Source organism: Epargyreus clarus, unplaced genomic scaffold, assembly GCF_041222505.1.
Source record: "Epargyreus clarus isolate Ecla_fem2 unplaced genomic scaffold, WU_Ecla_fem_2.2 ptg000014l, whole genome shotgun sequence".
NCBI classification, from domain to species: domain Eukaryota; kingdom Metazoa; phylum Arthropoda; class Insecta; order Lepidoptera; family Hesperiidae; genus Epargyreus; species Epargyreus clarus.
In genome coordinates, this window is record NW_027332222.1 from 4,142,993 (window position 1) to 4,170,241 (window position 27,249).

Sequence of the window (27,249 nt, forward strand, 5' to 3'; positions counted from 1 at the left end):
GAAACGTGTTCCTAGAGCTCCTCAACAGCCGATTACGTCATGGGAAAAGCCGGACGTTCCCTTTAATACGATCCACGTCGACGTCTTAGGTCCCTTACCCGAATCTAACGGGTATAAATTCGTTCTTATTATTATTGATTCGTTTACTAAATTTACTTTGCTCTATCCAATGCATAGACAAGATACAGATGAGTTAAAACGTGTTTTTAACAACGCAATTTCTTTGTTTGGTGTTTCAAAGTTATTAATTTGTGATCGCGGACGTATGTTCGAAGCCTCTAGTTTTGTTAAATTCATGAATGATATGGGGTGTGATATTCATTATATCACGCCTGAGATGCATCATGCAAATGGCCAGGCAGAACGTTATATTCGTACTGTGTTAAATATGATTCGTATAGATGTTAGCAATAAAAATACTTGTTGGTCCGATTGTTTATGGAAACTTCAATTAGTCTTAAACATAACGAAACAAAAAACAACCAAACATTCTGCTGTAAACTTATTGATCGGTACTGATGCGACCACTCCTGCACTGCGCGTCCTGGTTCGAGACGTCGCAGTAGAAGACGCTCACCCTAATCGCGAGGCATGGCGCGAGTTATGCAGAGCTCGGGCCAGTGAGATGCTGAGAGACAACCAAACGAAACAAGACTCTCGTGTAAACCGGCACCGGAAACCTCCAAGGGTTTTCAAGCTTCAAGACCTGGTGTTTGTGATAAAGTACTCCCAGAGCACGGGCAAGCTAGACTCGGGGATGAGAGGACCCTATCAGGTCACTAAAGTTTTGCCAAGTGACAGATATGAGCTTAAATTATTAACCGGTGCTCGAGGGAAAACAACACAGGCAGCAGCCCAATATATGGTTCCCTGGAAGGGAGAATGGTGCCCGGATACGTGTGCATCTTTCTTTGAATGTGAGTAATTGTTTTACTTTATGTTACAGTTACGAATGTGAACATCGGCGACTAACCTCGCTGATGGAAAGAATGTGTGGCGTTACCACGCATGAGAGGGGTACCCCGAAGAAGTAATTATTTTGATAAAACTTGTGCTGCGGTACTTGTTGAGAATACTGGATGTGCGCTGCGGTGACACATTCCAGGGTCGGTGCTGCGGTATCCGATAATACTGGGCTCGAACTGCGGGGCGAGTTCAGGGAATGTGGGGGTGACACTTGCTGCGGTATAGCTGTCCACACATTCACAAATGTGCTGCGGTACATTTGGTTAGCAGGCATGTCAATTGACATATGAAGATGTGTCAATTGATATGTAAGGGTTTTAGTACGGCCGTACAGAGTGATGAATGTAAGACGATGAACGACTTACTAATTGTTATGGTTGTGAAACTTTTACTTTAAATTACTTGATGAATGAGGGCCTTGAATGTGAGATGAATGTTTGAATAGGCAAAATTAACAAAGGGATTTTTTAACTAATGCAAACAATTGTTACTGTTCTAGGTGATGACCATCAGGATAATGATTTCGCAGATGCGGGACCCTCCGCCCAGCCTCCCACCAACGCTGTAGAGGACGTTGTTGCTGAAGAAGTGTCCGAGGCCGGTCACGGTCAGGAGAGGCCGTGTCAGGATCTTGCGGGTTGACTTTTATTTAACGTCACCTGCCGCCTATAAATAGCCTCGCGCAGGTATAGGCAGCCCGGATCGCTGCATCTCGCGCCCATACTTCTCGTTCGTGTGCACCGCATCTGATATCTTTCTCTACCCGAATATTTTCAATATTCGGGTGAGAAAGGGACAGCGCGTCATCATCGCCTGAGGGGAGCATCAAGCTAATCCGCATCCGCGCCGCGCCCCCCGGGACGCGGCGCCAGCACAGCGAGGGCGAGATGCCCCAACAACATGGAAAATCCCGCGGCAGAGCCGCACCAACCCCGCCGCAGCGCGACTCGTCGCGTGCCAGCGGTCGCCCCGGCACCAGTCGGAGCGAGACCGCGAGCACCACCAGCCGTGCCAGCAGCAGCCGCATCCCATCTTCGGCGCCGGGGGTCCCTGCGCCGCCTGTTCGTGGATCAGCGGAGACGCTCACTGGCGTGCAGCGCGCTCCCCCATCCACGCCGCGGTCGCCGGGACCCTCGCGCCCAACGAGCCCCGCTCCGCCGCGCCCAGCTGGGCCCCGCGAGCCGGATTCCACGCGCCCAGGAACATCTACACCGACGCCGACGCCGACGCAACCGACTCCGTCGACACCCGCCGCGCGTCCGTCGCGCCCAGCCTTCCCGCCACCCCGCATCATCATCGCGGAACAAGCAGGGCCGGCAGAAACCACCCCTGGAGTCGAGCGCCCCCCGGCATCCGCCTCTGACTGGGCTTCGGAGTTCTCTCCGGAAACTAGGAGGAGACGTGAAGAGCTGGTGAGGATGCAGCTCCTCCGGGAAGATGAGTACTGCCCGGAAGACATAACGGAGAGTCTGCTTGACTATGTCTGCGCAGCCAACATCAACCAGACCACCCAGGAAGGACCGAGGCCTGAACTGGACGCGATCCACGCGTTCTGGGACAGCCTCAACGCCGATCGTGCTCGGAGGCGTCCGAGGAGCCCGGAAGAGGAGCCCGACGTCTCGCACGTAAAACGCGTGAGCCACCGAGACCCACGACTACGCAGCCGCAGCGGGGACCCGAGGGTGACACGGAGCGATTCCGACCCCGGCCCTCGCGACTCCCAAGAACAGACCGCCACTCCGTGCGCCTCACCAACGCCGGCCTCCCTCTCGTTCGCGGAAGCGACAGCAGGCGCATCGCGCCCGCCATCCGCCGCGAAGATGACCTCACCAACTCCGCGCACCCCTGACGCGCGGTCAGCAACAGCCGTCGCGACTGCGTCCACAAGCGCGCCCCCCGCCGCGCCGCCGCAGCCGCAACCGGGCATCAACACATCGCCTACAGCAGCCCCCTCTGCCGGAAGATTCCCTCCACTCATAGTGGAAAAACTCCCTAACTGGCACCAACACCTCAAGGTGCTCAAGGAGCAGTTAGGGAGAACACCAAATGCACGCCCCTTCGGGCAGGGAGTGAGATTCTCCCCGAAGGATGTCGGTGAGTACAGGCTGATCCAGTCGTACCTCACCGACCTAGAAGCCCGGGAGAGAATCTCCTGGTACACGTACTCCCTGCCCAAGGAACAGAGTTTGAAGGTGGCCATCAGGGGGCTGCCAGCAAACACGGACCCGCAGGACATCGTCGAAGAGCTCCGCGACCTGGGGTACTCGCCCGAGTACGCCCGCGCCATCCGGGCCCGCAGAGGACGGCCCGGCTGCATCCACCTGGCTATCCTTAAAAGGACAGAAGACCTCTTACCGGGTATATACGCAGTGAGAGAACTGCTGTGTATGCCCGGTATCAAGATTGAGGCATGGCGCGGGAAAAAAGGACCGGCCCAATGCCACCGCTGCCAGCAGTTCCGACATAGTTCGCACAACTGCCACCGACACTTGGCCTGCGTGCGCTGCGGGGAGCAGCATGCGGCCCACGATTGCCCAAGACCCCTAGAGGAACCTGCCACTTGTGCGAACTGTGGCGGACCGCATCCCGCGAACCACACCGCATGCCCGGTGTTTCGTCGGGAGGCGCGCAACAAGCGCGCCGGCATGATCGCCCTCTCCACCAGACCGATAGAGAGGCCAAGATTGAATCCGTCGGCCGGTCCTGTACAGCCGCAGCCGGAGGTCGAGCAGCATCAGGCTGGCTCCCTCATGGCCGCAGCCAACGGACCAACAGACCGTCGCGGAGCTCCCAAGAGGAGCCGGAGAAGGAGGAAGAAGGCTAAGGCCGCCCCCCTTCCAGCACCACCCGCACCAGCTCCCGCTGCCCAGAAGAAGCCCAAGAAAAAGGTACGGATCGCCACAACCCCCGCTCCCACTCCCAGAGAGGAGCAGAGCCGGGGGAGCAACAGGGAGTCCTGCAACACACAACTGAAGCTGCTGCAGGACCTGTCCCAAATGCTGCAGCAAGTAATAACTGCCATAAGTGAGGGCCTCGACGTAGGGCCGGCTATTCGGAGCGGCATCATAAAGATGTCCGCCCATTGCGAGTAGTGGGCCCTACGTCAGAAACAAAGATTCCCCCTGCAGAAGGCAGGGAAACAAAAATCGATGGATAGACCTGCAGCACCAGCAGCACCATACCAATCGCAACCAAATAGGCAAGACAGGGGACTCCCTGTCTACCAACCCAATGACCTGCCTGTAGTAACGGGCAGCGGGAGCACTCCTCCTGAAGAAGGCGAAGCCTTAAAGGACACCTTCAGGGCCACAAGAGGCCCTGGAAGAAGAAAATCAGCACGGTCAGGCAGCCCATTTGCTGGTCGGCGCTCGTAAGGATAGGTTCTCCGTGTACTTGGTCGATAATTCAAATTAACGGTTTTATGATTTGTTCAATGTCAATTTATGTTTGGTAGTTGATTGTTTCCTTCTTAAATTCGATTGTAACTTGGTTAGAATTGATTAATAAACTGTGCTTAGTGGTAATTTAATAATTTAATTAAATATAAGAAAATCGTTTGTAAGTGTGTTCTTTTTTTTTTTAATTTTACACTTCTGGTTCCTAAAAATATATATAAAACTTTGTTGCAATAAAATTCTAATAATATATCAAAAAAAAAACAATGGGTTCTACCACCTTCAAATGTAGCCACTAACCACCCATCCAACTCCCAATCGTACTCAACGTTAATAAAAAGCTTGTCCACGCCAAAACAAAGAGACCCTTCTATTAAGCTATCCAGTACAGTGGTTCCGCATTACTCCAGTCCATTACGTCCCGATGACTTCCTTAATTAGACATGTCTTGATACGTATGTACTAAGGGAATTGACACGATGTAGCTCATTTCATGTGTTGATATAATCAAATTACTGAAGAAGGGCACTTAAAATGACGCTTCAATTCAAATTCTTTATTTGCTTCATAGATTAGTAAAGATACTTCGCCGCCTTGAAATTGAATGAAGCCTCTAACGGCTTATTAGTAAGTTCTTTTTTTGAATTCTTGACAAATAAAAACATTTCTAGAGAAAATTTACGAATAAATAACTAATACTGCGTAATTTACATAATAAATAAATAATTATTTCAAATATTTAGGGACATTTTAGCACAGAGACGTGGCAAAACATTTTTACGCAACTATTTCAATTCTCAAAACTAGGTACATTTTCTTGTTAAGAGTGAGTAATTTTTACTAATCTATGATTTGCTTGCTAAAACACAGTTATTACACAGATATTATGTACATACTACAGTCCAGTGTGTTCTATCTGTATGAAGTTAGCAAAATTTAACAATATTATTATAAATTAAAATTTGTTACTAATTAAATTTTGCAAGAGTTAAATGATATTGTTTTTTACCCGGTTGTAGAGGGTACTGTTTTTCGAGCTTTCGTTTGTATGTATGTATGTATGCATGTTTGTATGTTAATTTATTGATGCGCTCTACAGTCCGAATTGATGAGGCGTCGTTGGATTTAGAAAGAAACACAGGCTTTATTTTCAAGCAGGCGTTTTTTTTGTTTACCTATTTTTTCAGACGTGCATGCCTGGGATTTGAACCGCAATCCTCCAGATTGAGAAGTCAAGATTTAACCATGACACTATCAATGTAGTTAGATAAACTATTGTGATTTAAGAAGACAGTACTTTTGCGTTCCTTATTTTATTTTTGTACTATTTTTACTATTAGCCGTCTAGACGGTTTCTATTTTACGACGCTCCCAAATTAACGTAAACGTAATGAATCCAGCTAAAATTACATTAATTTCTAGACTCAAATTAAATCTAGTTCAAGGATTACGCATAGGCATAAATTATTTTTGCAGAACTATTAAATTTGATGCTTCAATTAAAATATCAACAAAAATATATTAAAGTGCAAATTATAATAAAAAATCAGTAGCCCCATCAGAAGCATAATCTTATATATAAAATTCTCGTGTCACAATGTTAGTTACCGTACTCCTTTGAAACGGCTTTACCGATTTTCACCAAATTTTATATGGTGTTCACGCTTAATATTTTTTTTATTTATGGCAACACAACGTTTGTCGGGTCAGCTAGTTCATTTATAAATTAATATTTTTCCACAGTTTTTAAAGATGTTTTGAAGGTTCTCATGATAATTATTCAATGAAGTTTTCATTGACGTTATAAATATAGACATACTATATTATTAAACCACTCTTTCGTATAAAACAATTAAAATGTTCTTTCATATCAATTTAGGATCAAAATTTAAAAATGTCAATGAAATTTATCTACGATGTTTCGCTCTGTACATTTTAGGCCACATTGACTCTCTTCCAAGCGCTTAATTTGTTTTCGGATATTGTCTCAAGCATAATTGTACAATCAATTTGATACCTTAATTGAAATTTTCTGAATGTAAATTAACAAACAGTATCTCGACGACATGAATTCAAATCAGTTTGTATAGTTAAAACAATCGTAAGGACCATCTTCGAGGCTATTTCAGCCTTATTCTGCAAGTATTAGTGGTTACATGAAGAGACTTCGTGGGATGAAATAAGTATAACTTTCTGAATTTTAGATGTGAATCCAAATGGTAGATTTAGTATGCGACCGGCTTGCGAGTAATAAGAGATTTGTTTGAGTGGGTTCAAGAAAGGACCGAGTTTATAGTTTTATCGCAAAGTTATCGCAACCTGTCTTTGTAAAGTTAGAATAATAAAAATAAAATTCGTTTTTATCGTAAAATTCTTAGCTACCTTTTCAGGTTATTGTACCTTACCTTACGGTAGAACTCTTCACGTTACACGTCACTAAACTTTGTTAGAAGACTGAAAATATTGTAATCGCAGTGGACCACAGACCTGTATTTGTTTAATAGATTCGATTTAAAATCATGAGTTCCACACTTTTTTATAACCATCATTGACTTATTCCGGAGTTAGTACAGTTTTATCATAAACAGATATCATGACCACTACACTTTGAACATAAACCGGTGTGATACCTACGTTTGTATGTGTTCTTTCCTTCGTGGTTTCGCTGATCCAGCACAACCGCACCTTGGTATGTCTACCTTATAACAGTTTTATTAAGCGCTTATTTATTAAAAGTTATGTATGTATTAGAAATTAATAATAAATTAGTATCCTTATACAGTTGTTCACCATTGTGAAGGAAAACATGGCGAGGAAACCTACACGCCTGAAAGTTTTTGAACAAAAACGTCCTCAGATGAAATCAATTCGCACTTGGCCTGCGCGGTAAATTATGGCCTAAACGCCTCTAACTCTGAAAGGAGACCCGTACCCAGCAGTGGGACAATAATTGATTATGTATCACTTTAACAAAAGCTACATAGCTACAACATTCTAAAAGCACAAAACCTTTAAAAAGTTTGAAACAAAGGCCGTTTTACGCACGTAATAAAATTGTTCTCGTCTCTGTAGGACTACCATGAGTTTACAAAAGCTAGCGACTGCGTAAAATAAATGTATGAAAAATTGTACAGCGCCTCTGGTGGTTACTCGTAGAACTAAAATCCGTAGTGACATAACTCGATACGTAAAAAACCTATCGAAATCAAATCGCTAGCGAATGTCGTTATGATCTATTGCCATACAAATTCAGTCCCATGAGTCATTAATTTGACAGACGTTGTCAAGAAATACCGTAACGATAGTAGTTATGTTATTCACTAGCAAAATGACAATAGTTTTCTATTTACCATTTCTATAGTGGCGTTTCTATGCCAACTCATGGTAATGCTACTGAACGAGTTAAATATAGGCAACAATAGTTATAAGAGTTTGCACCTTTCATTTCATTTGAGTTTTAAATGCTTCAACTTTTTTATTCTGTGTTATCTAAGCCCGATAAAATCGTACACTTCTTTTTAAACTCTTACCTAACGAGGTATTGTTTAAAGTATACTTAGGTAATCTCATCAGATGGAGCTAATTTTGTTTAAGTATTTTAATTGATTATTCACATTGAGCTAAAGGTTACGTAAGGTAAACTAAATGCCCAGCATTCTCTATGTAGCTATATTACATGAGCGCATTAAATAATATAATAATGTATAGAAGAATGTGGTACGAGGGACAATTAAACGGGGCATTCTTACTAAGTCCTATGGCCAACCTTATTAGTCGTAGGGGTTGATTACCTACACCTACAGATATCCAATCAAAAATGACCATTTTCCATCAGGTTCATTACGTAATCTAAATAAATCTTATATATAAAATTCTCGTGTCACAATGTTAGTTACCGGACTCTCCCGAAACGGCTTTACCGATTTTCACCAAATTTTATATGCATATTCAGTAGGTCTGAGAATCGGCTACTATCTATTTTTCATACCCCTAAGTGATAAGGGTTGTTCACCCTTAACATTTTTTTATTTATATGGCAACACACCGTTTGCCGGATCAGCTTGTAATTTATAAAGTAAGCTTTAAGAATGTGGACCCACGTAGTGAAACGGGAACTATACCGGTCTGATGTGCAAAGGGTTCCCGGTACAATCCCTGGCCAGACAGATATAGGAATGTTGAATTTCCTAATCTGTTTTGGCTCTGGAAGTTTGTGTTTCTTCTTTATGTAAATTCATGACACCCTCGTCACAGGCAATCCTGGTGTGGGGCTATGAGTGTAGATAGTCAATTTTTTAACAATAAGTAACGTTGAAAACTGTTTAGTGGTACCACTTGCAATTTATAACACGAATGTAGGTACAAAGTTCCAAAGATATTTGCACGGTCAGAAACAAATCTCCTTTGGTGAATTCCCGGCATGCCGTCTACCTTGTCTCAGCCGGCATAACTAGGTCAAATATTACGAATTTACAAAGTTATAGGCACTATAAACTACACTTACAACCTGTTCCACCTGGTGATAAACTGCCTAAAATATAGACTTAGATTTTCTCGCCGTTAACGTAATGAATCTGCATTTTGTAGGTGGTAGAACCCTTTGTGGTTCGACTCCGGCGGCACCACCGCCACACCTATTTCTACCTAATAACAGCGTGTTAGGCGCTGCTGTGTTCCGGTTTGAAGGTGTTATAAGGGAGACAGACTTTTCCGAGGCGTTCCAGCTTAGTCCTCAGGGGTAGCGGCGCATCTGTGGCCGACCTCGAATATCTTATCTTATCTGGGGTTGATTACAGATGTCCATGGGCGGCAGTAGCCACTTACCGTCTGCATATAGGTGGACTGCATGCTCGTCTGCTACTCTTACATTATAAAAAAAACACCCTTTTTACACTAAAGCATTTGAAAACGAACATGCAGTCCACCTAACGATAAGTGGCAACTGCCAAAGCAGATCCGTGGTTAATGGTCTCCTTGGCGGAGTATCTGTAGTCAACCCCAGATAAGATTGGAGTATTACCTGAGATCGACTAAGTGTAGTAGCAATACTAGCCCTAAAAACTAAGTTGGGTAGCCTCGGATAAGTATATCTCTCATACCACACCCCACAAACCAGAACATAGCAGCGCTTAACACTGCTGTTGTTAGGTAAAAATACGTAGTGGAGAAACAGAGATATATCTATTATAGAATGGATATTCACTAAAAAGTAGTGATCGACAGCAAACATAAATCTAATTTGAAGGTGGTAGAACCCTTTGTGGTTCGACTCCGGCGGCACCACCGCCACACCCATTTCTACCTAATAACAGCTGTTTTAGGAGCTGCTGTGTTCCGGTTTGAAGGGTGTGGTAAGGGAGACAGACTATTCCGAGGCGTTCCAGCTTAGTCCTCAGGGGTAGCGGCGCATCTGTGGCCGACCTCAGGTAGGAATATCTTATCTTATCTGGGGTTGATTACAGATGTCCATGGGCAGCAGTAGCCACTTACCATCAGGTGGACTGCAAGCTCGTCTGCTACTCTTACATTATAAAAAAAAAAAAAAAAAAAAAAAAAATTGTTAATAAAAATCTAATATGACGAAACAGCATATTGAGAATTTAACGTAGGCGTTAAGTAAAACAGAATTATTCGTAAAGCGGCTTAACATTTGCATAACAAAGTCTGGTGAAAGGATTTATCCCGAAATGCTACATTTACATTACAAACGCTGTAAAAAATCGCTATTAAACAATATTGTTGTCGAATATGAAAATTGGTTTATATTAAAACGTAGAAGGTACTTAGGACTGATCTTAGATGGCTAAAGACTCTTATATTTATCTTCAATAATAGCAGATAGCTACTTGTCTTCATGTCAAGCGACTGCCTAAAAGTCTTCATTTAAAATAATATAAAACTCGCAGTATTTTGATAAACTACAATTCTACTAGTATAGTCCGCGTAAAACTGCTAGTCCACTGAATATAGAAATGAATCGCGTCGCCATAGCAAATTGTATGACTACACCTGCTCGCAACAACTTCAGAACGGACTAGCGCTTTGGCGCGGACTATAAATACTAAGTTAAGTAACGTAGGGCGCGGTCTTAAATTTGATGGATGACCAATATTGGCATACTGTCATGTGAATGTCCGTCTTTCGTTGAGCACGATAAGCCGTGGTCTTGTTTATTATAGAACATAAAACATAAGTGTTAAACCTTTTCGAAGATCCGATGGGCTTTTGGACATCTGCATATATTGCCTACTCTTTAAATAGATCTGATTCTATGTAAACTGAGTTGTTTACAGGTGTTATTGCGACAATGACAACTTACCATCGGGTTATATGCATACTCCTTACTTCAATGTTATAAAAAATATATGTGACCCCGCCCCGCCCCTACGGGACTGTATCAGAACTGATTGGAAATGTATGGGAAATACGTAAACAAATACAAAAACATTCATTTTTGTAAAAACGTAAAACCTCATACTAAGGGTACAGACTCCAATTTGAGTCAAAATTAAGACAATGTAAGTGTCAGGGTAAGGGTTTTTATTGTTTACAGTATCCGTAAACAATAAAAACTTACACTGAAGCATATATCTACGCAATAAACACTTTATAGCTTCGAAAACCAATTTAAATCATACGAGTTGTAGATTAAAAAAGCAATATATCCATTCCGACCGACCAATTCAGCGGGGAAAACTGTATAAAACAAAACCCTTTAGAGCAAACATTTTGTTTCAAACACTGCTTGTTTAACTAATCATCCCTTTGTGAAATGAAATTTTTTCACCGAGGAATTCCCGATCCGAATTAAAACTGCTAATAAACGAGTTGACTTGTACATCGAGAGCTACACACGATTAGGGTGACTTCCACTAGAGTACGAGGAGCCTAAGCGGTGTGCGAGGTGGAATGTAAGCTACGGTATAGTTAGCGCCAGACTTCTCGTCCGCTCTGAAATTGTTGTGCGCAAGTATAGTCATAGAGCCAATGCGGTCAAACACAACTACAAGCATATACTCCGTAGCAACAGTAAAGGCACACTAGCGCAGCTATGTATCCGTGGGCGAGAGCGGGCAGCGGACGTACCGGGGGGTCTCGCGCTGTCTTCGTCCCGCTCGTACCTACAATTTGCTATTGCGACGCAACTCGTTTCTATATTCAGAGCGGACTAAATGTTTGGCGTAGACTCGAAGCAGGTAAAATATGCTATGAAAATATTTACCTACCTACAGGGGTCGCAATTCTTAGTTCGCATCTCTAGCCCTAAGCTTTAGTTAGCATCCTTCCACTTAAAAAAGCTAGCAGATCTAAGCTAAGCTATGCTTAAGCTTTGATTTACCAATTTAATTTTAACGTCCACGACTTAAATATATTGTTGACAGAAAACATGAGTTATACTCATACATATTTTAAGCAAATCGTATAATAACTCTTTGTCTAACTTTCTATCTCTCTCTCTCTCTCTCTCTCTCTATTACTCTCTATTAACTCTCTGAAATAATGACACGGAATTAAACCCAAGGCTTTATTCTTGCTCCCAAAGTACTCGTATTATGGTTTATATTGAGATATCATTTTCTTTATGTGCGGGCATAATGATAAGGTAATATTATGTATTTTTGTTTTTATAACTCTCCTGTCTTTGTTGAATGATATTTATTTTAGGTAATAAATCTGTGTATCAAATAGAGATCTTTTATAAGAATAATACTAATGAGAAACTCAAAAAAGTTAATTTTAATTACAGATGATATTCTTTACGATACAATACCATTATAGGTACTTAGATACATAGATTCCGCTGAGTATCAGTCTGTAATAGTACCACTATACAGAAAAAAATGGCCTCCATTTTAATGGTGTGAGAGAAAAAAAATGCTAATGATTTGTCGTTAACTTGAGTGTACTTTACGCCATTAAAGGCTCCGACACCAATGACCACTGTACCTATATAATATAGAAGAAACAAACGAGCATCAATAGCAATATCAATATCAATAGCTATATATTTATATTTTTATACATACTCCAATACACCCCCATACACACACACACACACACCACGCACACAATAACATGCTGTACCTGTGTGTAATTTAGTGACAGGTGTATGATTAATGTATATAAAATGTAAATCCGTTATTGACTTTAGTTTTATAAAGTAAGATAAGGATGCCTGTGTAATGTGGCTGTGGATTTTATAAATAAATAAATAAAATAAAAGCATGTAGTCCATACGATGGTAAGTTACTATAGCCCATGGACATCTGTAACCAACACCAGATACGATAAAAGTCCTTCTTGAGATCGACCACAAATACGTTGCTACTCCTAAAGACTAAGTTGGACTGCCTCGAATAACGAGCACATCTCCCAGGCCACACACTTCAAACACAGCCCTACTGTTATTAGGTAAAGTCCCTATGGAGGCCCTATGAAGCCGCAATGGGTTCTACCTCTAATCTACTAGCAATCATCCCATTCTATCAGATACCAGAAACGCCTTGCAGTTAAGATTTTATCTTCTCTTAATTATTATTGGCGTACGTTAAACTCGCGGGCCAATATCAATAAACGTTAATGAAGCGATTTAGTCGGATGTTTTTCCTAACTCGGAAACTTGTGAAAGTTTTCTGATTAAATTTTCAAAGCTACAACTTTCTCTGAAGTATTTGCTTATATATCTATTAACGCCTTACCTTAATTTAAACCTCTCGTATATATATTTTTAAATGATACTCGCATTAAAAATATCATTTTCATTTAAAAACAGCCAAAGACAAGACTCCTGGGACTTTTCTAAAATGTTTATCAGAGTCTACTGACACACACGCCAACTTTAAATAATTAAAATCTTTAAAAATCTTATTTATCAAAGTTATGTGGAGTCTTAGAAATTAATTAGCTGTTGGAAGGTGGAAATAAGATGAATTACCTACCTACTTATTTATTTATGACTTACTTAAATGGTTAAAAAAACAACGTGAAGAAACCTATATACTTAATAGTCATACTTAACGTCATAAAGGTGACCCATACCCAGCAGTGGGACTTCAATGGGCTGACGAAAACCTGAACGCCTATTCGCCACTTTAATTTAAATATATTATCAATTATATTGAAGGTGTTAGAACCGTTTGTGGTTCGACTCCGGCGGCACCACCTCAACACCTATTTCTGCCTCATAACAGCAGACTTAAGCACTGATGTGTTCTGATTTACAGGGTGTGGTAAGGGAGACAGACCGAAGCGTTCCAACTGAGTCCTCAAGGGTAGCAGCGCATCTGTGACCGACTCAGTTAGGGAACTAATCCTATATGAAGTTGATTACAGATGTCCTTGGGCGGCAGTAGCTACTTACCATCAGTTGGACTGCAAGCTCGTCTGCTACTCCTATATTATAAAAAAAGATGTTGCGTTTGTTGATTACATTTTATTTTAATCAAAGGTAGATATTAAATAAAAACTTAAAATTGGGTTACCTAACAGAACACGTCGCTTTATTGTATTGGAACGTAGCCAAAAAAGTTCGGACCGAAGAGAGGAAATTAAAATGTGATTTTTTGCTACTTTCCCCGGTTATAATGCGGGCAATAATCTGAATTTACGAGTCACCATATTTTTATTGAAAACTTAATATGAAAGTTTATGGCTACATAAACTTATAACTGAAAGATTGTCTTCTTACTATGTGCATAGGTACCTATGTGTGCATAGGTACCTATATATAATTACTAATAGATACGTATTATCGACCTATAAAAAAAAATACGGTGATCTAAATAAGCCAGTAAGAACCACGATTGCATTGATTACAAATAAATTACTGTCCCTGAAAACTATATAGAAGTTATATTAAAAAAGTTGGCATACCACAACCCTTAGCATAAAAGGTACGAGTAGGTACCAAACGCAAAACACCGCTATCAGGGCGACTTTCCCTCAGGGTTGTGCGAGGTAGTTAAACTATATGATGTGATCATAGATAATAGTGATGTTAAAATTCTCGACAGGACTGCTTGATTTTCATGCATAGCTAAGTTTTCAACGCCGTTATTAATACGCAATTTATTCCTATTCCAATTTTGCCTTACAAATATTGAACTTTGGCAATTTCTGTCGTACCTAAGCAAAACATTGGATAAATTCCACCGCCACACCTATTTATACCTGAAGGTGGTAGAACCTTTTGTGGTTCGACTCCGGCGGCACCACCGCCACACCTATTTCTACCTAATTACAGCAGTGTTAGGCGCTGCTGTGTTCCGTTTTGAAGTGTGTGGTAAGGGAGACAGACTTTTCCGAGGCGTTCCAGCTTAGTCCTCAGGGGTAGCGGCGCATCTGTGGCCAACCTCAGGTAGGAATATTTAAACCTATCAGAGGTTGATTACAGATGTCCATGGGCAGTAGTAGCCACTTACCATCAGGTGGACTGCATGCTCGTCTGCTACTCCTATGTTATAAAAAAAAAAGATAGTTTAATAACGGGCGTTATATGGACGAATGCGAGCACATCTTACGCTTAGATTACGTCTGATACCTAAATATAAGAGAAATATTTTTTATCGGATGTTCACAAATCAGGTGCAAAATATTCAAGTCTTTCAAGCCGTTCAAACACGTGACAAAACATTCCCACGCTCTTAATTAAAGATTTAGTGTAATTACCATCGCGTTTTACAAATATTTACCTCCTAAATCGTTCCTAAACTTCCCAAGTACTTAAGGGCTAGTAATTTTCGTTTACAGCCAATTGCCAAACTTTCAACCGGCGTTCCTGAGTTATGTCTACAAGTACTTAGATCTATACGGCTTCGAATCGATAGCTATAAATATTTGTTGATGAATTGCTTCATGTCTACTTTGTGGTGCCAGCATATACCAAGATCAGATTTAGCTGAACATCATCTTATAATATGTGAAAGAAGTCCTTAGATGGTAGATTCTTTTCTGCTCATAAATGTCCCACTGCCGGATTCTGCTCTCTCTGAGGATTTAGTCATAACTTGTGTCCATCATATCCACAACATAGTGCAAAAAATGTTCTGTATGTGCTGTATTGTTATTATATTATTACTTTATACTATGCATTTTTAAGTAGAAAAATGTGGATGCCAGCTGATTGAATGCGGCGACGATCTTAGTCTTCGGGAATGGCATCGTATCTGTGATCGGCTTCAGATAAAACCTCTGTTCTGTATGGAGTTGATTACAGATATCCACGGGCAACAGTACTTAGCATCAGATACAGTGTATGATCATTCATCACCAACCCATTACTGTCACAGAGATGGGCACCGGTCTCCTCTCAGAATGAGAAGGATTAGGCCATAGTCCACCGCGCTGGCCAAGGGCGTATCGGTAGACTTCAAATAACTTTTGAAAATCTTTTTTGTATACTCATTTTTTGCAAACTAATAATAAATATTCATATCTATAGGTGTAATCTTAAAAAGGTGGTTGAATAAAACTCAAGCATAACAAAATCACTGTAATTCCCCACAATTGCTTATTATCACTTTGGCTGACGTCGTTCCGCTTTTACTGCCGTACCTCTCCATTTTCTTCATAACATCCAATCCTGATATGACATGGCCGAACACCACATGTTTACCATCAAGCCAATCAGTTCTAAAAAAAAGAAAGAAATATTTTTTATAATAAAATTTCTAAAAGATCTAAATTAAAATGCCTCTTATAAGTGATGAAGTGAGACTACATCCTTCAAATTAGAACGCGATAGGGACTAATATTTATATGACACAAATAGCTATGGTGGTGGTGCTTCTGTTTTCTTCTTGATATTGCAAATTGATTTCTATCGCTTAGATGTATTTTGCATTGCGGCTCACTTACCAAATATTCTGATTATCTTTTTACTACTGAAGTCTTATCCACTTACCATGTTTTATCTTGCACTTGCCAGTACAGTCATTTTTATGATATATTTCCACTTAACAATTTTTACTCTTTACGCTTACCTTGCAAAGCAAAGCGCTTTTTACAAAATAATCTAAGCAAATATACTCACTTAGCAGTGCACAGGAAGAACTGCGACCCATTTGTATTAGGCCCAGAGTTGGCCATGCTCAGTATACCCGGGCCAGTGTGTCGCAACGTGAAGTTCTCGTCCTCGAACTTGCGGCCGTATATCGACTTGCCGCCCGTTCCGTTGTTGTTCGTGAAGTCGCCGCCTTGACACATCTTTTGGGTGGTTAAGGATTATATTTACAAAGACAAGGTATCTATTCCTGCCTAATAATAGAAGTGCTGCTATGGTCGCCTTTGAAATGTGTGTAAAGGTAGACATATCGCGCCCTCAGTAATATAGGGGCACAATCCAAAAAAGTAGATTTTCGGGAAATCGCAATCAAAGATTCCTTGTAGCACGCAGAGCGGGTGGCGGGCGGAGGGAATGTGAGAGAGACACATATATAATAATAGGTTCATTGTTGTCCTTTTCTCTCTCTGTCAGCGCTAACTGGTAGAGAATTTCATTTTATGCCCATATTTAAAATCCCGATTAACAAAAATTTTGAGTTAGTCCCTTATATTACTGAGGGTGCCATATGTACTTATGTTTTAACTTAATAGTCATTGGGGGTAACAATGCATCTGTGTCAGATCTCAGGCCCTTGCCAAATATAAACAAATATTTGCACAAGACTTTGCTCACACATTTGAACACTTATTTGTTTAATTTTTTTAACCTGTCTCTCATGTCTCCTAGCAACTGGACTTTGCGCATGTGTAGTGGACTCCGCACATATTTGAAGTTTGAACGCTTTGTTGTGCGCTGAAAGAACCGACACCAAATGGCAAAGTGCAAGCTTTGAACAAATACTCAAATACTGGAGTTTCACTGTGTTCAAGCATGTGTTCAAATGTTTGTGCTATGTTTGGCAAGTGCCTCTGGTAAGTCTCTAATTTTGTAGGGTATTAATTGTAGATATTCATAGCTGGCAGTAGCCAACTACCATCAGATGGACTGCATCAAGCAATATAATTAAGCAGTATATTATTATGACATATTATACAATGTAAATTATATAAGAAAAAGGATACAAAATCTGGTATAATCCTGTGAAAACTGCTGCCCTGGTACCCAAAGCCTTTCTCATGAGTGCAGAGCATCCTGAAGTTCTCCGCAGTCTTGGGCACTATGTCAGCTCGGAGCATCATGATGATCCTGCCGATCTCCTGCTTCCCGACACTGATGTCGAAGTATACTTGTGGATTCCTCTTCTCTGCTGGCTTGGCTGGTATCTGGAAATATCGGAAAATTGGAATTCAGTATACATGTTAATTGTTAGTTCAAATGTAACATGTATCGAATCAATGCCTACATTTTATATTATGATTTATTTAATTATGTATATCCATCAAAATAAATGGTTATAAAAAGATACACACTCAATGCCTACTGGCATTCCTTCATCTTTTTAAAACAGGCATAAGTGTTGAGAATTACAGTTACAACAGTGTCATATAGACAAGCGCTGCCTCTACTTCTGCTAGCAAGAACAAGGCCGGTAAATCCATAGGCTAATAAGATCTAATAATCAAACACTCTCACACCTGGGTTTGAGTTGCAACTAGTTTTAGACACTCAATATAGCAACTAAACACAACTTACTAACACTAAATCATGTGGTTATCGTGAGATTTCAATATCATAACCAAATGCATCAAGTCCCCAATGCAAATCGCCAATAATAAGTCTACCTAGTTGAACTGTAAATCTTTCAAGAGACTTGATGGTTAAATAAGTGTATGCATTTACATCTAACGTATACCCAAGACACTTGATGTTATAGAAAACAATTATGTCACCTTCTAGTAAGTAAATTGAAGGTGGTTTACCTTTATGGTTCAACTCCGGCTCCACACCTATTTATGATTTATAACTGCTGTGTTCTGGTTTGAAGGGCATGATAAGGGAGACATACTTTACCGAGGCATTCCAGCTTAGTCCTCAAGAATAGCGGCACATCTGTGACCGACCTCAGGTAGGAATTATGTAATCCTATCAGGGGTTGATTACAGATGTCCATGGGCAGCAGTAGCCACTTACCATCAGGTGGACTGCATGCTTGTCTGCTACTCCTATATTATAAAGAAAAAATTGAAACTTAACTAAAACTTACATTAGTATTATCACTCTTATTAGTAACTTCTCCACTTTCATTCTCCTTGTTAATAGGTAGTGTCTCGCCAGCATGTTTCTGAAGCCAGCTGTCCTCTGACCAGACTGGTCTTGTGGAGCCCTCTTTAATGCGCTGTGGTGCAGCCACATTCACTCTGATTGTTCGGCCAAAGAGCTCTGAATCATTCTGGAATGCACAGATATATTTTTTGGCAATATTGTCTTATGGTTTTAGGATTATCAAACTGGAAGTATAGTAATTGGAATAAAGTTTCATTCAAGAATAAAGAAAAATTCATTATAATTTATTTTTATTTTTTAATATTTATCATTTAAACTGTTAATAATAAGAGAAGTCTTAAAGTACCAAATACCAATCAAATCAAATATACAGGACAAGGTTTATTACACTTTCTAAATAATATAATTCCATATATTTGCATTAAAAGGGCTTATAAGAAAAAACAATGTAATAAGTACCTGAAAACGACATCATCTTTTTCCTAGAATTAAACTACTAAGGTTTTTATTTATACATACCATATTATCAATAGCGGCCGCGGCATCCTCGGCATTTTCAAATTCAATAAACGCGAAGCCCCTGTGCTTCTCAGTCTCATAGTCTAAAGGTATTTGCACATCCACTAAGTCTCCAAAAGGCACAAACGCTGCATTCAACACTTTTTCATCTACTTCGTCAGCTAGACCACCCACGTAAACTGTCCGCTTTGAATTAGGCTTGCTTGTCATTTTAGTAAAAGTATTAACTTAATTAAGAACTAAAAGTACGTTTGTTATACCAAATTGAAGTAATGTTTATAAATAGAATTCATAACCTCAAATACCGGGGCTTTTTTACGTCACTATCTGTTCTGTCTAAATGACAATTGACAAGCCTAGTGTAGAAAAAACATTGTACGTCTGTGGTTTGTGTCATAGATATACTCTATGGTTTTTGTTTTGTATTCCACCTTGGATCTGTAACGATCGCAACTATCATTTTATTTACTAATCAGATGAAACGGTGAACTTCGTACCACCAAAATTGATTAAAATTATCAATCAATCCAATATAAGTATAATAACAATATTGTTCTTTACACCATAATACTGTATATTCCCCAATGAAAAATATATGTAATACTACCTAACCCCCAAGTAATACTATATAGGAATAACTATAATTAAACTGCAAGGGTCGACAATGTATTAAAAAACATATCTGATTAATTTTATGATAAATTAAATTAAATCTTGTAATCATTGTGATAAGTAATATTTAGTAAGAACGAAGAACCTTAAATCCAAAGACTTTTGCAAGCTTTATAATTACACAGTGGAAGCATCCAACTACCATAGACAAAACTATATTTTATAATAATAAAACAACAACGACAAATCTTACACACTCAATATATTTTAAAATTAAGACTTAGTTTAAATAAAAATGAACATTTTTTAATTAAAAATAAATAGTTTTTACATAATATTGAAGCTAAAAATCAGTTAAGTTCAATGTCGAGGTTTGTTTTAATTACAAACGAATCTATTTTGATGAAAATGTGTTATAATTAAAAATCAGTTAAGTTCAATGTCGAGGTTTGTTTTAATTACAAACGAATCTATTTTGATGAAAATGTGTTATAATTAAAATCTATTATTTTTCTGTACAAAATCTTTATTTTTACAACAATTGATTATAGATTGGCACTACAGCAATAGTTTGTTACACCAAATTGAAGTAATGTTTGTAAATAAAATTCATAACCTCAAATATTACAAGTGTACACTTTTTGTTATACTACAGCTCAATAAGTTACAGTTTAAAAAAGATACATTTTTAGATAAATTATTAAAAAAAATAAGCAATTGGCACTACAAATTTTCTGCCTTTTTAATCTGTTATTTAATTTAATTTCTTTACAAGAGGTTCATTTTGAGCGGGAAATTAGTATAGGTAGTTTTAAAAGGAAATTTCAAGTTTTGTTTAGAAAATATTACTCGCACAAATAACCTATCTTTTATTTTTAGATGAAACAGTAATACACAGCAGAAATACGGACTCTTAAAACTTACTCGAAGACATAAATTATGCCGTCAACAGAAAAATAATTATGATTATATTTTATTTGGACCGATATATTGCTCGAAAGGGTTAAGCTTTAGAAAATCCAACAATCCTTGTGTTTAAACTTGTAAACGGTGTGGCGAATAATGATTCTGATAGCAAACAAGCCTTCAGCAGAAATTGGTAAGTATGCACGATATTTTAAAAATATTTTTTAGGTATATTTACAACCATTTATATAGGTAACTAGCTGACCCGGCAAACTTTGTACCGCCTCAAAATCTATTTATCTAATATATTTCATATAATATATAGCCTATGTTACTCGTGGATAATTTAGCTTTCGAATGGTGAAAGAATTTTTAAAATCGGTCCTGTAGATAGTTTTTGAGCCTATTCATTACAACGAAACAAACAAAGTTTTCTTCTTTATAATATTAGTGTAGATAACTATATATCATTGCTTACAACATAATTAGGCCAAAAGGAAAACCCCTAAACCCGGTAACTAGTAAAATGATCTATTAACTATCTATGAAAGCAAATAGGTCTCGTCGAAACAAATTAAAATTCAAATCACCTATGTTTATCCAATCGTAACATAAAGAATCAATTAAAACTGGAAGCAAGAAATTACATCCATACAGCCGTGTAATTTAGACAGATTAAAAAAATCACTCTCGTTAACATACGCTGTATTTAAAAAATAGATTACTTCACTAACCTATAATTCACTGATGTAATTGAACAGGATGTTTAGTAAATTATCTAGTTAAGTTTACATAGAGTATATTGATGTGAAACATCTATAGCCGCACGTAAAACCGATTTCTGGCGTGGCGACGCATGCCGCGCTATACGATGGTATATATACAGTCTATATGCAGTACTGTGTACGGTGTGGCGTTTTGTGAAGTCACTGATTAAAAGAATTAAGTAGTCACGATTTGAAATAAATTCGTAAATTTTTGAATTTAATGAAAATAAATGTTTATTCAATAAATAGTCATCTTTATCTGGAAAAAAATCGTAATATTTTATTTTGTCATTATGACATATTTAGTTCCTATCACAATATTATGTTCTTTTCTGCATATTACTTTTACAAAATAATGTCGATGTTTCACATCTGCCAGGCGTCCCGTGACGGCTCACATTTTTTTTTCTTATTATTCTCAATCAGCAAGTCGAAGTGTTCGTATTCGTAACGATACTTAGTGTAAAAATATTTAGACCATCGTATTGTATTCATTGACACGTAAAAGTCTTTGTCTAGATAGAAATAGCTTTAGACTGTCGGCACTCAACTGAGGACTTAAAGAGAATCCAGCACAAAGCATTCAATAGACAATTATTGTAATTTGTAATGCTAATCCTGGTTGAACCTAAGATTGTACAAACGAGCGTCTAAAATTCGTCGATATTTCACGATTCATCTCTGCGTGTGGCTGAAAATAAAGTAATAGGTTCATTAATTTACTTTTACGTCAAGTATATGTAATTAAATATCAGCAATGAAAAATGAAGTTTATTAATTATGTAAAAAAATATTTTATTTTATTCTTCGAGAGAAAGAGAATGTTTTTCAAAAATCCTTTATCGTTAAATACGAGTATACTCCGCGTCAAACTGCTAGTCCGCTTTGAAGTTGTTGCGAGCAGGAGTAGCCATACAATTTGCTATGGCGACGCGATTCATTTCTATATTCAGAACGGACTAGCAGTTTTACCCGGACTATACTTATAATCATTATATAGTCCCTATGCAAAATGTTCGTTTGAGTTTTATAAAGGGAAGATAAATTATTCACTTTCAGCGGTTATAAAACCGCGCGTGTCCACAGCCCGTCTGACCAACTCCCGGACAATATGCAGAATATTTATACGTTCACTAAGTCCGTGTAAAATGCTTTAGTCACACAGTGAAAGTGACATACTATTCCGTTTGTGTGTTTGTTTGTAAAAGGCTATTCCGTTTTGAAGATGCCGCTCTGCGGGAGATTTGTCACTCGATTAAGAGCTTTCATTTTGAATGTGGGAAGTAACTGGGTATTCCTGGCTCTATTTTATGAAATAAATTGCTAACGATATATGTGCTCCCATATACAACATTATTGTCAATGACGCATAGGTGTTTTTATAATATTGTGCCAAACGTGCGACCTGACTGTCAGTGGTCACTTACACCCATGGCAAACGGTAACCAACTTTATTTATCCCATTTAGGACAGGAGTTCCACCTCACACCGATCACAGATGTTACCTTCAAATGGTATTCGACTGTTATGCGGGACTTTTACCGCACTAACAAACGGCTTCCCCGCCCCCATACGGTCACACGTACCATTTTTCTTCCCCGGGTCGCTGGGGGTGTTCTAGTTCACTATAGGGACATCCTGAGGGTTACCTAATATTGTCGCCTCATATATAGATAAGTCAATCGGCATACACAGAGTATACACCACCTTCCCCGATAACATTGGGGGTATTTCCCCAGACGAGCCATACTGGTTCTACCACCTTTAACATGCTATACTAATTGGAGAATAGGTACATACAGGATTTACATAATGAGCAGCATTTATCAGTGAAGTTATTTTGTATGCATCTACTACATTCGTCGACGAATTTCGAAAAATAAAAGAGTTAGATTTTTTTTCAGAAATTAGCCATTTGAAGTTGGTAGAACCCTTTGTGGTTCGACTCCGGCGGCACCACCGCCACACCTATTTCTACCTAATAACAGCAGTGTTAGGCGCTGCTGTGTTCCGGTTTGAAGGGTGTGGTAAGGGAGACAGACTTTTCCGAGGCGTTCCAGCTTAGTCCTCAGGGGTAGCGGCGCATCTGTGGCCGACCTCAGGTAGGAATATCTAATCCTATCTGGGGTTGATTACAGATGTCCATGGGCGGCAGTAGCCACTTACCATCAGGTGGACTGCATGCTCGTCTGCTACTCTTATATTATAAAAAAAAAAAAAAAATCTCCGATATCTACGACGCCACTACTGTTACTAGCAAACAAAGCTATATCTTCATATATGCTTATAACTGTATATTACAGCGATTCTGTTGGAATGGCAGTTAAATAAACGTCCAGTAAATGGCTAGCGTGTCGAATTCCTGTTAAAATCGTATCTAATTGGCATTGTCTGAGCAATATGCCTAATTAAATCATGTACTCCGCTAATCACTATAACGGTTCGGTATATTGCAAGCTTAAGCTGTATGTACAGTGATAGTCAAAGAAGTTTGGTTTGGTTAAACACTAAATGAATATATCTCTAAATAGGCTAAATAAATATAATATTTTTTTGTGTTTTTAGCGTGGCAGTGGCGTACATACTTATAGAATAATTTAGTAACAACTCATTACATACATATAAAATGTAACTAATCTTAGACATGTAAGTACAACTTATATTTAAAATATTGTCTAAAATTTCTATTTGCGTCTCGTTCGGTCTGCATAATGTGTAAGCGAGAAACTAACATATAGTATTACAATACCGAATCAAATATTTCAGAGATTTTCCGACTCTGGAAAATACATGGGAAGTACATAACATCTGCTTTAGTGTGCCCTTACGTTACGGAGCTTGCTAACTAAACCTGCGCGTGACAACTTCAAAGCGGACTAGCAGTTTGGCGCGGATTCTACTTTAGTCGAATAGAAAAAGCTTTACTTCGTATCAACGTCTGAGAAGCAGGCAAACACGCAGAATTCAAAAGAAAACTAATCATTTCTACGTGTCTGCTTAGCAAAGCGGGTACCCAATATGGGTTGTCAACAAATGCATATCTGAGTTTGAGCATCACCGGTGAAGACGTTATCGCACATGCGAAGGTGTTACAGTTAAACTGTTGTAATGCAGAGAGGGTTAGGTCCGTCTTACTGTAAAGGAATAATGATGACCATTTGCCTTACGATCGCTATTTAGCTATACATGATACTTACTTATTTATGACTCATAGTCATAATAACTTACTAGAAAATGCAGCTGGTTCATCAGGTAAGCTTAATACTAGGCGTTGACGCTTTAGATTGGCCAGCAGAAGATTTTTTATAATTAAACCTAGCGATAAAGCTGACGCGCTACCTGATGAAAAGCAATCACCGTCGCCTATGTACCGGACAATACAGTCGTCAATGCATCGGCTTGAAGAACAGCTATATTGGCGCAGAGCCCCACGCCTGGTGCTAGAGGAGAACTCTCTATGGTTCAAATTAAGAGGCTCCAAAGCCATATCTACTTCTGCCTTATAATAACAATCAGGAACACTACTACACTGCTGACTGTTGCGTGTGGTAAAGATCGTACAAGGCCTACTTAGTCCTCAGTGGCTAACTTCGGGTAGGTCTCTAATCGTTGTCCCTGTAGTTCCGGGACTAGAATAGGGCTACGGTATCCCCTGCTTGTCGTAGGAGGCGACTAAAAGGGGGCTTCTGGGGTTGCGGGCGGCAAGAGTGGGAGCTCGAACCGTCCAGCAAGCGACCCCGGGAAGGACGGCGGTATGTGTGGTCGCATACCGTCGTAAGCACTACATGGTGTGGGAGGAGCGAAAACTGCTCCCCCAGGGTAGAACCCGATCGGGACATAGCGCTTGGAGGGCTCCGGTTGTGTTCCGTCGGAGATCCCGGAGTTCTCCAACAAGCGTTGAGGACGGCCACCGGGGGAGCCTGTAAAAGCGTAATCCGTTATAAGTACTAATAAAATTACTGCTTAAGTACCCACTAACAATTTCCGCAAATTTATTGATAGTGTGAAACTGCAATACCATTTGAAATAAACAAGACAGCTGAATACGATCATTAACTCTTAATAAGGTATCGTTAATCCTAAGGTTCTAAAGGTTATTAAATAACGTTGGACTAAATACTAACGTCGAGTTATCAGTTGAGTTATTAATTATAACTGTTGTAAATTAACTGTACGAAATGGTTAACAATACACGACTATTAAACATTTAAACAGTGTAGTACCTACTTAAGTTATAGGTATAGGCCTGTCCGCCTGGGGTACATACGTTCGTACATATTACTTATAGCAAAGCAATCGACGATTTAGCTGCTTTTTGGGTAGTGTACGTTTGAACACTTTCGGTGCAGAATTTGAACGCGAAGAACACGATGCAATGTTAATGTGGTCGTTAAAACGCAAGATTTCGTTACTGGACTACACCACAGAATAATAAAAATTTCGATGCAGTATCGTTACAATCGGCAAAACGCCAATCGTCAATGTTAAAAGTAATATGTCTGCTGTGGCCGTAATACGGAGTCTCCTAAAATTCAAAAACAAGGAAGCAGGTAGGTACCTAAGGTACGTGTACGAAGTACGTCTAAATAATACTAAAAACTAATAATTATAAAACATATTTTTATTACATCGTTATTTCCAAGTGACTGTCATTTTCAGCTCTATAAATATCGGAGTCATAACCTAATTTTTATTTATAATATTTCGATTCAAAACTCTAAAACCTGTTTATATTATTTCTTAGTTCGTCTATTAGTCCGTTCGTTTATTGGGGCTAATCCGATTCCTTTACACTTCCGTAAGAGATAAGCTTTCCGCTTGCGTTGTGTGAAGTAGAACTTTTATAAAATGTAAAGAATCTAGTTGTTATTTCCAATATTGTCATTTCTAAAGGTATAATAATATTAACATTTTTATTATAGGTACTATACTAATAATTAAAGAATATTGTTTATACTTATGTTATTGTTACGTGTATTTAGATTTTATTATTTTTTTAACTCATTTTCTATCATTATCTCTCGGACCTTATGAAAAGTTTGATGAAAAAAAAGTTGTTTCTGTTATTACGAAAAGATAATAATATTTTCTCAGACGTTGATAATGGTACTTAGTAAACAAATTATTTTCATCTGCCTATACACTTTATAACTTCATATCCATTACTTTAACACCTACTTAAAGTTAATATCTAACACTCGAAGGAATTTAAAAATCTTGACCATTGAAAGATTTCGTGAATATTACTAGTAACGCAGTCAGAGTAAAAAAAAAAACAAAAGGTAAAATAAATCATAGACTGTATTTCACGCCATGACGGGTCCATTCCATTGTGGTTAGCAGAGTAATCAATTTTAATTATTAATTACACACGCTGAGACAGTAGGCAATACTTTTCTTTGCGAATTTTACTGTTACGCATTATAACATAACTGGACGAGACAGTTGTATATAAACACAGTTGGATATCATAATTTAAAAAAATACAATTCTATTGAACTGTAAAATATGCGGCATAGTTAAAAATGGACATCCCACCCCTTTGATTGTTCGGAATTATGTACCTACTTCACTTCGTCCCTTTCGTCCCACTACTCATGGGTACGTTTCGCTACAGAGAACGAGGAAAAGCCTAGAATATTTACTACGATGTATGAATGCGAGTTGGTGGGAAATAATGTGCGCATATGCACAAAAGTAGATAAAGTTTAGGTACCACTTTAACTAGCTAGTGTAGTGAACTATGGCGTAAAGCCTCTCAATCTTCATAAATTGATGCGGCTACTAGAAAACGGTAGTACGGCCATAAATGTCGTAATGGGTTGATGAACATGAAATTAGGTAGGTACTAAGGTCTTTAATACAAGTCAAGATAAAAATATGATATTATATATTAAGATGTGAATAAATAAATAAA

General features: G+C 39.1%; 2 protein-coding genes across 2 annotated transcripts; one reads left to right on the forward strand and one right to left on the reverse strand.

Moving 5' to 3' along the window:
- The first annotated feature begins 1,853 nt into the window (after window positions 1-1,853).
- Window positions 1,854-4,300, forward strand: LOC140747557 (uncharacterized). Its single transcript, XM_073080091.1, has one exon. It carries the CDS (start codon window positions 1,854-1,856, stop codon window positions 4,056-4,058), a length of 2,205 nt encoding a protein of 734 aa, XP_072936192.1. The 3' UTR covers window positions 4,059-4,300.
- An 11,539-nt stretch (window positions 4,301-15,839) lies between these two features.
- Window positions 15,840-19,396, reverse strand: cyp33 (peptidylprolyl isomerase cyclophilin-33). The gene is made up of 5 exons (XM_073079524.1): window positions 19,048-19,396; window positions 18,509-18,694; window positions 17,427-17,627; window positions 16,393-16,565; window positions 15,840-15,992 (listed from the first exon to the last, which is right to left on the reverse strand). Exons 1-5 carry the CDS (start codon window positions 19,255-19,257, stop codon window positions 15,848-15,850), a joined length of 915 nt encoding a protein of 304 aa, XP_072935625.1. The 5' UTR covers window positions 19,258-19,396; the 3' UTR covers window positions 15,840-15,847.
- Between the last annotated feature and the right edge of the window lie 7,853 nt (window positions 19,397-27,249).

Excerpts from the sequence above, each read along its gene's own strand:
- LOC140747557 (XM_073080091.1), top strand. The coding sequence starts at position 1,854 with ATGCCCCAACAACATGGAAAATCCCGCGGCAGAGCCGCACCAACCCCG.
- cyp33 (XM_073079524.1), bottom strand. The coding sequence starts at position 19,257 with ATGACAAGCAAGCCTAATTCAAAGCGGACAGTTTACGTGGGTGGTCTA. Across the intron at positions 18,695-19,047 it reads CGGCCGCTATTGATAATATG|AATGATTCAGAGCTCTTTGG; the intron begins GTATGTATAAAT and ends TGTGCATTCCAG. Across the intron at positions 17,628-18,508 it reads ATAAGAGTGATAATACTAAT|ATACCAGCCAAGCCAGCAGA; the intron begins GTAAGTTTTAGT and ends CGATATTTCCAG.